The sequence below is a fragment of the Lampris incognitus genome, chromosome 4 (assembly GCF_029633865.1).
Source record: "Lampris incognitus isolate fLamInc1 chromosome 4, fLamInc1.hap2, whole genome shotgun sequence".
Classification (NCBI taxonomy): domain Eukaryota; kingdom Metazoa; phylum Chordata; class Actinopteri; order Lampriformes; family Lampridae; genus Lampris; species Lampris incognitus.
Window position 1 is genome coordinate 9,684,950 of NC_079214.1, and position 14,669 is coordinate 9,699,618.

General features: G+C 49.6%; 1 protein-coding gene across 1 annotated transcript; it reads right to left on the reverse strand.

Moving 5' to 3' along the window:
• Positions 1-209: 209 nt before the first annotated feature.
• slc17a6b (solute carrier family 17 member 6b) lies at positions 210-13,546 on the reverse strand. Its single transcript, XM_056278674.1, has 12 exons — positions 13,473-13,546; positions 11,572-11,827; positions 10,693-10,811; positions 7,684-7,798; positions 6,171-6,258; positions 5,955-6,041; positions 4,627-4,769; positions 4,170-4,319; positions 3,562-3,694; positions 3,040-3,150; positions 2,175-2,302; positions 210-551 (listed from the first exon to the last, which is right to left on the reverse strand). The coding sequence occupies exons 1-12, from the start codon at positions 13,544-13,546 to the stop codon at positions 210-212; spliced, it is 1,746 nt and encodes a 581-aa protein (XP_056134649.1).
• Between the last annotated feature and the right edge of the window lie 1,123 nt (positions 13,547-14,669).

The following is a 14,669-nucleotide window of genomic DNA, read 5'->3' on the forward strand; positions in this document are numbered from 1 at the left end:
TTTTTTTTTTACAATAAATTAGCACTTTAAACTTCACTGGTTTTTTTTAAAGTAATGATTCAAATTTGTGCAAACAGACAAAAAATGGATTGTAATTTCTATTTTTTTCTATTATTTTCACGTCTCGTCACCTTCTTCATGACTAAACTGACGCACACTGTGAAACATGTCTACCCGTGTGTCAGTGAATATGGCAATATTGATTTGGTCTAAGAGTAGCCCTCATCCTGTCTGTAGCCGTACCCTCCTCCCTGCGCCTCCTGCTGGACGTATTCCTCCGTCTTCTCCCAGCCGCCGGGCCAGCCGCCGTTCACCTGCGTGGTAGCGCCGTAGGACTTGGCTGGGGCTCCCAAAGCGCCGTAACCCTGGGTGATGTCGCCCGTCTCTTCGGCCAGCTCGTCCTCGTCGATGAAGCCGCACTTTTCCTCGCTGGTCAGTTCTGGGTCAGCCCACGGCTGTTTTTCTCCCGACGCGAAGAGCCCGTAGAACACCACACCCCCATAATGCACCAGGGAGGCGATCAGGAATACGTACTGCCACTCCTCGCGACTCTGAGGAAGGTGATGATGCAGGAGGAAGCGGTTACAGTGTGCTAATAGAGGATAAATGAGAGATAGAGTGGCCCAGCCGTGTCGTCACTTTGTAGGACAGAATTAACCACAAGATGGCGGATGGTTCACTACCCATAATCCCCATTATATTTTCCCACCAGATCTTATGGTAGCGCTCCTAAATTTCGAAGCAGTAATTTGCTCCCAACAGCAACGTTACTGGGACAGCTCTGTTGGCAAGCCACAGTGAGTCTCAACAGCTCCGTCCTGAGCAAATCACTGCATCAAATTTATATTTGTACTATCAAAATCGTAATATTTTATTTATATGGCATCTTTCTTGTCAAAGGCAATCTCAAAGTGCTTGACAAGTGCATTAGACCAGTAAAAACAGACGAAATACTACTCAGTGGAATTAAAAGCTTGTCTGAATAAAAGTGTCTTAAAGGGACAGTACACCCCAAAATCAAAAATACATGGTTTTCCTAGTGCTATTTATCCATCTAGATCATTTTGTTATGAGAAATCATGGCCCGCTTACTCAAGATGATCCCCAGACCTTGTTGTGAGCAGTTTCATGTAGGAACTATTTTCTTAGACCGAACTACGCCTACATGAAACTGCTCACAACAAGGTCTGGGGATTATCTTGAGTAACCGGGCCATGATTTCTGGAAAGAGTCGTTGCTGTTGAGTTTTTCAAATTTGTTTTTTTATCACTTTGAGCAACAAAGCCGGGTGCCATCCACTTCCATTGTATTCGAGAGAAGGCAGGCTGACGTCTCTATGGCTGGTATCTCCAAAACTCGGCAACTCACACCAAAACGATCTAGATGGATAAACAGCACTATGGGTAAGATGAAAAACATTTTTGATTTTGGGGTGAACTATCCCTTTAAGGCCTGTTTTAAAAGAGGCCAGAGTCTGGGGAGCCCTTAGGTGGTCCGGGGGGGGGGGGGGGGGCGGCAGAGCAAAATGTCCGGTCTCCCATTGAGCGGAGCTCGGTCCTGAGTGTGTGGAGGATCTGCTGCCAGATTGGAGACCATGGGAGGGACTGTGGGGTGTGAGCCGTTATTTGATAGTAGCTCACAAGATAGTATTTAACTTACGGATAAAAATATACATGAGGTGGCGTTCCCCTGTGGCAGACACAGATCTTATTTGAGGCGACTTTGTTTTTTCAAACAGAAAAATGGATTATAGAACCCTCACTCTTGGCCACTCTATTCAAAGCTCAAGCAGTAGGTGAACTATTGTTCAGATCAAAGTGCTGCTTGTGTGTCAGTGTTTTTCAGTCACGTGAAAACGTCCGTCATCGTTAAGCCGTCATCGCAGTCATTAAGTCATTACAAGAACATTTTATAATTACATAATTAGTAATGCAACAGTTACCGTGTTTATGAGTCTATTTGTAGTGTGTAATAAGTCTTTGTAAATGCTCGTGTGTAGCACGGTGAGGAAGATCTACACAGGACCTCTGTGTTTCTAACAGAGGAGCGAGGCTGAGCAAAAAGCTTCACCGGGCTGGTCTCTCCTACAGGACCGAGCGCTGTGAAAGTCAGAGGACCACATAGTTCCTCCATCGTAACGCTCACGTTTGGTATCCGAAGGATAAATCCCTCACCTTGTTCTTTGTCATGGCTCCAACAATCAGGGGACACACCATCCCGGACAGAGTCCCCACCCCATTAGAGATACCCATGAGGATACTGGCATAGCGTGGGGCGATGTCCAAATGGTTAACGTTGAACCCTGATGGGGAAAAAATATCATAAACGAAACACGAGGGGTTAAATGTTTGCCTTTACTCAAGTAGGACTACATGGAAAAAACTCAACTCAAATGCCGAATGGGGAGAGACACGTCCTACGACTACACCGTGTTTGCTAAAGCAATGCCCTAGACACGGGGAGAATAAAGCAGCACAAACGGTGGCCATCTTGTTGGAGAAGGAGGCAGTAACTCGGCACACATCCTCCTCCTCCTCCTCCTCCTCCTGCTCACGGGCTGGCTGAATGAGTAAATGTCCTCGCTGGCTGCTGCACGCGGCCCGCCTGGCAGCTCCCCGGAGACATCTAGCACTGAATTATTTAACACTCCAGGAGGAAAGTGAGGAACAGGAGACGGGGAGGGGGGGATGCCGGGATGGATATCCTGAGCCGCTGAGAGAGATGCAAATAGATCCCTCAGTATTGGTGAAAACGTCAGTTTTCAGGAACCTTTGCGTTAATGACAGATGAAAGTGAAAGGACTGTTTCCCTGTAATTAAAAAAGGTCACCGTTACAAGTGACTCTGATCATGTGACCGTAGTTACTACAATAGGAAGCCGAAGCTCCGAGCAAGTGACATTTGGCCGGCTATTGTTTGGATTCTGCATCTTACCTATCATTGTTAAGAGAGAAGAAGAAAAATAAACAAATAAAAAGGATCATAACGACGACATTCCTGATTGGGCAGAGAGTGCATCGCATGTCTCCCTGGTACTGACCTGATATAGCAAATCCACTGAAGCCCACCGCGAGGACTAGGAAGGAGATGGCCACCCCTTTGCTGTGGGAGTATCCCACTACCAGCAGCAATGTGGCTTCCATGCCAAATCCTGCCGAGTGTAAAGACAGACAGCAGGTCACACAAGCGCGCACACACACAGATACACAGATACACATAGCCGAGGCCAATGGCCATCACAGTGCCAATTGAATTAAGCATGACACACAGTTTCCACTCAATTACATAAGTGGCAGATATAATATCGATGTACAGTCACGATCTCTGAGGTAACTTGAGTACAAATATTGAACACATGGATTTTTACAAAGCCGAATTAGAATTGCAGCCTTCACACAGTGCACGATCGTCTGGCCATGTTGCGAAGACTAACAAAAAAAAAAGGACACCGGGACAAGTTAAAAGATACCAATGTGACATGGATATATGAATTTAACACCAAAAGCAGATGCCCGATAGCCGCTCGGAGAGAGGTGTTGAAGAGGAGGAATCTGCTTCTCACCCCCACAGTTCATGATCTTTCTGACGGTGGTGGTGGACAGGATGTTCTTGCTGCGAAGGTGGTCAGCCAGCTGCCCCCCGATGGGCACGATGATGGTCATCACCAAATGAGGGAGAGCAGACAGCATGCCAACCTAAAGGCCATGCACAGACATCACGCACGTGACTGAGAGGCGGCGGCGCTACAGTGGGGCAACAAAACCTGCAGAAAGGTGTTGCTAAAGCTAACACTAATTCACAACGTGAACAAAATAATGTCATTTTTCCAAATCTGTTGATTATTCTATGACTACAACTTGTCAAAACCTGACAGATGACCCAGTCAGTTTTTTTTCCACATACATCACCACTGAATTAATTATGATATTGATCCTTAACAACCTTTTACAGCCTCTGTGAGCTCATATTTCATTACAGTTCCCACTGCCTGTTTTACGGTGTAACTTACTGCTTTTATGCGATACTGAACAAGAAACAAAAACCCGGTAGTGGCCCAAATTCACCTTTATTGCTGTCGTTTGCTATGCTAGTAGCCTTTTTTGTACCATTACTGTCAGATTAATCCTAGACCCATGCTAACACGGTGCGGGTGCATCCCTCTCGCCTCACCTTGCTTATCTCAAAGCCGAACACCTCCTCAAAGTATGCAGGCTGGCTGATGAGGAGCAGGTAGAACGTCCAGCTCCTGCAGAAGTTGGCCACAATGATTGCATAGACAGGCATGGAGGTGAAGAACTTTCTCCAGGGGGTCTTGAATTTCTGTGAAAGGATTATTTTAGCGGATGAAAACCAGTATCGTCCTCCTGTTTCACAATATTACACTGAAATGTGGTAGGGGATGAATGGAAAACGTGTTTGGCGTTCAGGGAAAGTGACCCTTTCCTAAGGCACTGAATGTGCTCCGAGTTTCAAGAGGCGTCACGTCTTTAGGTGCAAACACACATCGGCCCTTCTAGATTCATTCCTAAACGTGTGGTAGTAGAGGCAGAAATGGAAATGGGGTGAGAGAATGCTTTTGTTGGTTTTCTTGGCTTGAGGAAGGGTGTGTAGGCGGGAAGCCCCTCACCTCGGCGGGGCCCATCAGCTTGGCACTCTCTCCGATGCTCTCCTCGATGTAGCAGCGCTCCTCATCGGTGATGGTCGGGTGCTCGGCGGGGCTCTCGTACGAGACCAAGACCCAGAACAAGTACCACACGATCCCAAAGCATCCTGCATGGAGCAAACGGACGCATCAGAACGCCTGCAAATGGGAAGGGGCGGCGGGCGCTACACGTGTTCAACTGTGGCCGCCGCATAAGGAGGATCCATAATGTTTGGCAGCCTGATCTTTCCAAAATGCCCCGGAGAACAAATGCCGGACAGGATGGCTGACTGTATCCAGTCCAGAAGGGATGTGTGGGGGTTATTATCAGACAACAGATACACCAAAACATTGAGGGGGGGGGGGATCAATACACAGTCTGCCGGCGTAAATCCTTTTGACTTTTAGTCGACTGTCTGACTGTCAGCTTCTTAACATTTAAACTAAGCTTGTGAATAGTATAACGGCAAACACTTCAGAACGAGAACCTCTGTTGTCATCGGACGAGATGAAGGATTTCATACGATATTGACTTTACCAGCAACACTCACACACACACACGCACACCATGTCACCGTATACTTGTGGGGACCCTCATTGACTACTTTCAGTCCCTAGCCCTTAACCCTAACCTTAACCGTCATAACTACATGGCTAATGTCAACCCTTACCCTCAACTTAACCGAACCCTAATTCTCAGCTTAACCCTAAACCCAAGTCCTAACCCTAAACTACTACTGCTGCTACTACTACTACTACTACTACTGCTACTTTTGGCTGCTCCCGTTAGGGGGCGCCACAGTGGATCATCCGTTTCCATCTCTTCCTGTCCTCCACAACTTCCTCTGTCACACCAGCCACCCTCATGTCCTCCCTCACCACATCCAGAAACCTCCTCTTTGGCCTTCCTCTTCTCCTCTTCCCTGGCAGCTCCATATTCAGCATCCTTCTCCTAATATACCTAGCATCTCTCCTCCACACATGTCCAAACCATCTCAATCTTGCCTCTCTTGCTTCGTCTCCAAACTGTCCAACCTGAGCTGTCCCTCTAATATAATCGTTCCCAATCCTGTCCTTCTTCGTCATTCCCAATGAAAATCTTAGCATCTTCAACTCTGCCACCTCCAGCTCCACTTTTTGTCGAGTCCTAACCCTAAAATAGACCCTTTTCCTCATGGGGACCCATAAAATGTCCCCACAAGGTAGGTGGTTTCAGGTTTTTCTAATCTAATGGGGACATTTGGTCCCTACTGGGATAGAAAAACGTGGTGTACACACACATACACACACACACACAGTGTCATCAATCTTACCGTAGACATAAAAGACAGAGGACCAGCCAGAATACTGCACCAGGATCCCAGCCAGAGGCATGGCTATGACAGCACCAGCGTAGGAGCCTGTGTGGATGAGGACGTGAAAGGCAGGTCTTACCTAGAAGGTCTCAGGAACTTAGACAAGGTGGACGAATAAACAGAGCAGACCCTCTAAAAGATGACTGCCCACCATTAAGATCAACAAATATTTACCACAGAATGAGGTGGTGGCCAGTCGACTCCTTTCCAGTGGAGGGGCCCATTTACTCCATATGCCATGACAGGCCGGGTAGGTCACTCCCTATGCACACACACACCACGTAGCACAGAAGGTTACTGCATCTCACGGCCAGTCACAGATTAACAGCGTGTTAAGGATGTGTTGCACCAGAAGAGTCAGAAGTCAGGGTCAGACTGTCTGATGCCCCACATCCAGTCCACATCCAGTCCAGAAAGACTCCGGACGGTCGCATCTGTGCCGCCTTGTTGGTGGCTAAAATGAGCACACACTTCCCGAACAACCCCGAAGGAGAAGAAAAACCCTCGACACAAGACAACAGATACCAGGCCAAATAACAGACGTAAATGAACGTTGTCGGTGTTGTCGTTAACATCGGCACATCATCGTCCAGCGCCCTGAGCGAAGAGGATCCGATCAGCCAAGCGGCTCTGCAGACGTGAAGCCTCCATCGGCTGCTGGTGTCGACAGGACGCACCGCAGGAAACGCAACACGCCTGGGTCTGCAGACTTTTCCCAGTTCAATTCCAATTTTAATTTGATTTCAATGGGGGGAAAAAAAATCACTCGCCACCATTCTGACCACGTGACAGCACTAAAAAAAACAGCAACATATTTTGCAGTTTAAATGAAAATTTGTTTAAAATATTTTTCACGTGCCTTTATATCAGGGGTCCCCAATTACTTTTCATAGCGGGCCACTTTTAAAACCACGGGCCACTCAACCTCCAGCAGCATGTTGTTCGTTAGTTTGTTTTGGTGTCGATACGTTGCAGGTATTATAATTTAAACAGAGGTATTTCGATATATTACTAGTCTTACTTTTACTAAGAAATTAATTTTATTTTTTTTGGTAGGGAAATAAAAAAAATTCTTCCTTCCGGCATTTCTCCAAAAATTCTCGCGGACCATAAATCAACCCGCCACGGGCCGGACGTGGCCCGCGGGCCGCCTATTGGGGACCCCTGCTTTATATCACCGGATTCACTGTATTCGGGCCTTTAAACCAGCAGCTCTCTCAGAGACGTCTGAGCAGCTTCAGCTACTGTCAACCTTCTGTTTCCATCAGAATGGACGACAAAGGCCCGCCCTGTTATTTACACGTTATTATTGACATGTTATTATTTGGGGGTCATATTTCAACACGCTGGCTGATTGATTTCCAGCTAAGAAGGGCGGACCCACAAACCAGCCAGCTGTGGCTCAACACCAGCCGCTTCACATCTCCTGTTTGGCAGTGCAGGATGAAATGAATGCGTTTACTCCAGCGCACCGGAAGTGAAGTAGAACTCGCCCAGTTCCCATCCGAAGCCCCTACGCTGTGCTCGCGACACGAATAACAGTTGCTTTATTCGTTACTGTCACGTGCAAGCCAATTAATTCACCGTCTGAAGAAGCGCGAGGCCGTTAATGCGACTGGCTTCCTGTCGCTGCGGTGGGTGGGGGTGGGTGGGTTGGTGGGTGGGGGTGCGGAGGAGGAGCTCTTACCTCCACCAGCCCCTGCAGGATCCGGACAAAGATCACACAGCCGTAGTGAACCCGAGCAGCCGTGGGGATGAACATGTTCAGGGTCGACGTCAGCACGATGGCTGCCCCGAACACTCTGGAAACCACGACAGTCACAACAACCAGTCAGTTTGGTTTTGTTTTATTTGTGTAGCCCGGTATCACGGAGTACACGTTCGCCTCAGGGGGCTTTTACAGCGACACAACATCCTGTCCTTAGACCCTCGCATCGGGTAAGGAGCACCTCCCTAACATAGAAACCCTTTAACAGGGAGGAACCTCAACACTGATCATATTAATAAACAACAATCGCAATAATAATAACAACCACACAAATAATCATAATAACCACACAAATAATAATAACAACAACAACAATAATAATAATAACAATAATAATAATAATAATAATATAGTATTCTCGTTTTACTGATTTGCCAGTTTCACAGGTGTCAAATGAATGGATGTATTATTATTTATTATTCATGTCGTGTTGTATTAACGGTTTGCGGTCGTGGGCACATTGTAAAAGTGACCGCTGAATTTTCAAACGTACCTTACTTATAGAGAGCCCCGCCCCCCGCCACCCCGCCCCCCCTCTCAAACTCGACCCCGCTGAGTTTGGATCTGGCGAAACCAAAAAACCTGTTACGAACCTGTCGGATTCTAGGAAATAAGGCGGCGGGGAGTAAAACAGGGGAGGAGGGGGGGAGGAGGGGGAGACAGGAGCAGGGCCCGAGCCCAGCCGTCCGTTTAAACACGCGTTCCGCTCCCGTCTTTCCTCCCGTTCCTTCTTTCTCATCTGGCCGCCCATCGGCACGCGGGGGTGGGGGCGGGGGGAGTGTCTGGGGGGCGGGGCGGGTAATGCCCTAATCCGTTCGGGCGCGAGACGGATGGATCGCATTACGTGCCAGCGTCAATCAAAGACAGGGCGCGCGGGCAAGACAGCTGTTTGGTGTCATCGGGTTGTACGGCACGGGACTGCGCTAAGAGACCGCGCGATCTACTTCATCACAACGTGGCGACGCAGCCAGCCGCGCGCGTCTTGCTGATCCGGTCTCGGCCCACATAAAGGCCTACACGCGCTGTGGCGTTTTGCCGCCATTGTGTGTCGGGAAACGATACACAAAAACGATACACAAATGATACACAAACGATACACAAATGATACACAAATGATACACAAACGATACACAAATGATACACAAATGGTACACAAAAACGATACATAAAAATGATACACAAATGATACACAAACGATACACAAATGGTACACAAAAACGATACATAAAAATGATACACAAATGATACACAAACGATACACAAATGGTACACAAAAACGATACATAAAAATGATACACAAATGATACACAAACGATACACAAATGATACACAAATGGTACATAAAAATGATACACAAATGATACACAAACGATACACAAATGGTACACAAAAACGATACACAAATGATACACAAACGATACACAAATGATACACAAACGATACATAAAAATTATACACAAACTATACACAAATGATACACAAACTATACATACAAATTATACACAAACGATACAGAAACGATACACAAATGATACACAAACGATACACAAAAACGATACACAAATGATACACAAACGATACACAAACGATACACAAATGATACACAAACGATACACAAAAATGATACACAAATGATACACAAAAACGATACACAAACCATCAGTGTTTTACGGTGTAAATATTCAGCCCTATATATATGTATATATATATATATATATGTATGTATACACATACACCTGTATGCGTGTATATATTATATATAATCCAGTTATTCAAGTAATTCTTTGACGGTACAAGCCTGTTTCATGCCGTAAGCAATCTTCAGCTGTCAATAGAGCTACATGGTATGTATATATATTTAAATATATATATATATATATATATATATATATATATATATATATATATATATATGAACCGTTATTAAAAGAAACAATACGATAGGGAAAGTGCTCAACAAATAAGGAGCAAAATAATCCAGTGAGTCAAACAAATTCTTTATGACACATAAAAAATTACCGACTCACTGGATTTTATTTATTTATATATGTGCGTGCGTGCGTGCGTGTGTATATATATATATATATATATATATCTCAACACGGATACAGGAAAAATTCCGTTGATCTTCTGCTCCTGATTAATCGAGCACTCAACACCATCGACGCTATATATATATTTATATATATATATATATATATATGTGTATATATATATATATATGTGTGTGTGTGTAGATCAGGCTGTGTACGGGTGTGCATGAATACAGGGCCTCTGGCGCCGGGCCCGGGACTGCAGCAGATTAAACGGGGCTTCGTCCCCCGGGGAGCTCATTAACAGGTGGCACACAGCCCTGAACGTGGAGCAGCAGAGGTCTGCGGTTCGACTCCCTGCGGCCCCGCCCCGCCTTATTCATGCCCAGCTTACAGGCGCCGAGGAGCGCTGCACGGCCCGGTGGGCCTGTCTGTCTGACTGTCTGACTGTCTGACTGACTGTCTGTCTGACTGTCTGACTGACTGACTGTCTGTCTGACTGTCTGACTGACTGACTGTCTGTCTGACTGTCTGTCTGCACCACAGAAAGGCTGCCTTCCCCGCTCGTGGCACGTCCCCATTAGCTGTCGTGATGTGTCGTGTTAATTATAAGCTGCAGTTGTTCACACATCTAATTCATTTTGCACGATGATTTTCGTTTCCTGCGCACGTCGGCGTCAATTACCAATCAAAGCGTGGTAACAAAACGCCGACGCGTCATCAGCAAGCTGGCGCTGCCCGCCGCCGGACCAGCACCGGGGCCGAAGCCGGACCCGGCGTCGCGCCAGGCCTGCATGGCGCCGGGCCTGGCGCGACCCCCGTCGCGAAGAGGTCCGTTGCGGTTTATTCGCGCGCCTTCGTTTGGGGGCGTTTCCGGGGTCGCGCGCGCACTCACCTGTTGGCAGCCAGCCTGGAGGAGATGTAGCCCCCCGGGATCTGCGTCACGATGTAGCCCCAGAAGAACGACCCGTGGATCAAGCCCACCGTTTCCGGGTCCCAGTTAAACTTGGCTTTCTTGTGTGGGGGGAAAGAAGTTCAATAAATGGATAGATAAATTAATTAACTAATTAGTAAAGAAGAAGAAGAAGATGTGTTGTGTGTGTAATGCGGCCTGAGAGCTGAACACATTATCCTCCTAGAAACAACACGTTTCCTCGGATCAGCCAGTCAGTGTGTGTCTGCAGTGTGTGTCTGCAGTGTGTGTCTGCAGTGTGTGTTTGTGTGTGTATGAAATGTTTACACAACACTGATCTCCAACACGCGCCACGTCTCTCTCATTTCACCCAAGACTTCATTAAAGAAAGAGGGGCGTGCTTATTTAGATGGCTCTGATTTGTATTTTAATGATGCGAGGGGCATGCGCGTGTTCGTGTGCGCGCGCGCGCGCGTGTATGTTGCAGATGGTGACCATTGTGCAGGCCCGTTCCAAAACATTTTTGTCCCCCCCCCTCTTTATTTTATTTAAATTTTTTATTTTCCTCGAGCGCCGCGGTGACGTCAGATCGCGTCTCACGCGGCGCTCCGCACACCGCACCTCTTTGATGATGATTTCCGGTTTTTTTGGGGGGGGGCGGGCGGTGTTTTCCCGTTTCCCCCATTTCTCTCCCCAAATTATACTCGGCCAATTACCCCACTGTTACCCACACCCGACTTCCCCACCCGCGGACACGGCCAGCTGTGTCTGCAAGGTGAGACGCCCGACTAAGCCGGACGCCCCCTCTTCCCCCCCCCTTGAGCGCGGTGTGACGTCACCGCGGCGCCCGCAGCAGCGCACCTCTTTGATGACGATCTTGCCGTTCTGGTGCACGGTGCTGTTGTTGACCATGCCCACGATGGCCACGCCCAGGTTGCAGCGGATGCCGAAGGAGATGCAGAAGCCCAGGCCGCTCATGATGGCGATGATGTAGCGGCGGGGCAGGCCGAAGCAGCGGCAGTCGCACAGCGGGGGTTTCCTCTGCGGGGCCTGCGAGGGCCTCCCGTCCTCCGTCAGCTCGATCACCTCCCCGCCGCCCTGCTTCCTCTCCAGCACCCTGCAACGAGTCCAGCCAGCGTCACCGCAACGGGCCCGCTAGCGAGCCGGATCAAGCAAGCCTACTAACCCCCCACACACGAGAACCCCCTCACCGAGAAAACAGCTCTGCCTCACCTTGCTCAGAGATTTACCAGTTTTGCATTCCAACCATTTCAGGGGTTTAACAGATGATGGGGGAGGGGAGGGGAGGGGGGGCGACCCCCCATAAAAAATCAGAAGAGCATTCAGTGAAACAAAGCAGCGGTTACTGTAGCAACAGAATGAGTCATGGGATAGAAATAGCCATTAGAATTACTACTTCCTTGCACCCTGGTCAGTGAGAGTCACCTCTTTTTTTTTAAACAAGGCTGACCGTCCATCCATCCATCCATCCATCCATCCATTCATCCATCCATCCATCCATCCATCCATCCATCCATTCATCCATCCATCCATCCATCCATCCATCCATCCATCCATCCATCCATCCATCCATTTGACGTACACGCATCTTATCTGTCAGCGTGAGCACGCGGGGGGGGGGGGTCCTGTAACGGAATTCTGACACACCAGTCCAAGAAGGCCCCGCGGAGGCTCCGGGACACGCGGCCGAACGGGTGGTTTGCAGAGAGGCGTTTAAAAGCTCGTTTGTGGACCCGGTTTCGGAGCGAACCGGAGCACGTGTCCGCACGTCAGACAGCCCCGCTTCTTTTTGTCTGTAACGAACACGACGAGCGCGAGCGGCGGAGGCGTCCGTACCGCATTGCAGCAGCCTCATTAACATTCATACCGGGTGTCGACACGCGCCTGGCGGGGATCCCTCGGCCGGCCCGCGAGGCTGAGTCCGACACGATCCGTTCACTCGTCATTCACTTGAGTCAGCCCGGGTCGGAACCACGGGGCGCCCGCTCACACACAGAGGAAGCGGGCCGGGTTCAGTAAAACAGAGGCCTTTGTTGCTTCATCGGCGAATCAGCGACGCCGTTTAAACCTGCGGTAGAATCACGCGCCGACGCGTTAATATAGGCACGTCGTCACACGTGTCGCTTATTTTCGATACTTTGTCTCCAGCCACTTTGTTGCAGTTCTCCAGCCTGGTGGCGTGTGACGTATTTCCCGCGTAACTTCAATTAGAAATAATAATAATTCAGAACGAAATAAAAGCCGAAGCGCGAGCCTCATCCGTGCGGGGCGGACCGACTGGTGTGACAACAAACACAACATGTAGAGGATCGTCGGAATGGACGGTTTGTTGTTTTAAATCAAAACAACGTGTTGCCGCGCGTTACTGGACGCAGACCGGGACCGCTCAATACCCGGGCTTCGTTACCAAGACCCCCGTCACACGCGCGACTTTACACCCCGGATTATGGACTTCATGCCGGGAGGCCTGCAGGCCTCTCCGCGTGTCTGTGGGGGACCCATCACGTCCCATGCTGACCTACCCGTGTCGCCACGCACACGCACAAACACACGCACAAACACACGCACGCACACGCACGTCGTTACATAATTTTCCGTTGCTTTATCAGAGGCGTGACCCCGGCTCGTGCCAGCTGCAGACCAGATGTGCATGCAGGCTTTTTTACCGCGACATTACCGTGACACAACACACATACATGCACGTGCGGTGGAAGGCGGAGAAGGGGCGCGAGCGTCCGTACCTGTACACATGGCCCAGCGTCTTCCCGGCAAACTCCTTCAGCCCCGCCGCGGCTTTGGTCTTGGCAGAGTCCATGTCCGCCGTCCCGTCCGTGTGTGTGTGTGTGTGTGTGTGTGGGGCCTGAAATCTCGGTGTCGCCTGGTTTCTGGTTTAGTCTCCGCACGTCATGTTATAGGGCGGAACCGAACCGAGCGCCGAGGCGGAGGACGCAGAAAACAAAGCAAACAAACCAAACCAAACGAAACGAGGCAGCCCGCGCGCGGTCCGTGGCCCGGAGGCGCGGCCGCAGAAACGAAGCAGCAGTTCAGGCTCGTGGCTCGCCGCGGCTGCTCTCGCGTCACACGCGCTCCGTCTCTCCCCTCGCCACGCGCTCACCAGCCGCCCTGCGCGCGCCGCGCAGACCAGCAGCCATCGCGATGGAAATCAAAGCGCAAAGTGGCCGCGTGTGGCGTCCAGCCGACCGACCGACCGACCGGCGGAAGTGCGCGGCAGTCAGTCGGCACACGCCTTTAAAACGGGGAAGGGGGACGAAGCCGAAAGGCGGGAAAGCGGGAGGCGTGCGGGGAGCGGGGCGCGCCACTTCTGCCGGTGCGTGTGACGTCGCGGGAAACCTGCGGCTCGTTCAGCACCAAGGTCAGAGACGGCTCCGCGTGCACCGCCCGGCCGCGGGGGCGCGCTTCTTCCTGACAGCAATTAAAAAAAAAAAAAAGAAGAAGAAGAAGAAAATTAATGAAAAGCTTTGAGAAGCACGGGAGTGACACGGGCCAGTTTCATAAGGCGTCTCTCCATCGACGAAAGATAGGAAGGGTCGTTTCACCGGAAGCGGTGCGAAACGAAACCTCCGTTGGCGGAGGCTCGTGACGGAGGACGGTGCCACGCGGTGGTCACCTTTACCTGCGTGGCGCGCGTGATTTACTGTGGACTGCTCAGACTCCTGCGTTCTGCTCCGCACACGAAACCTGTGATTGTCCCTGGGGGGGGGGGGCGGTGCCATGGAAACTACACGAGGAGGAGCGGGTGGAGGGGAGGGGGGGTCCCTCCTGTCATCAATACAGAGCCATAAATAATTAAAGAAGCTCCACTATTTCTAATCATCGCCCCAACCCCCCCCCCCTCTGCCCGCAAACAAACACCCAAGGACAAATTTGTATTTTATGAAATCTTAAAGGGTTAAATGTCAGCGCCTCCAACAAAACAA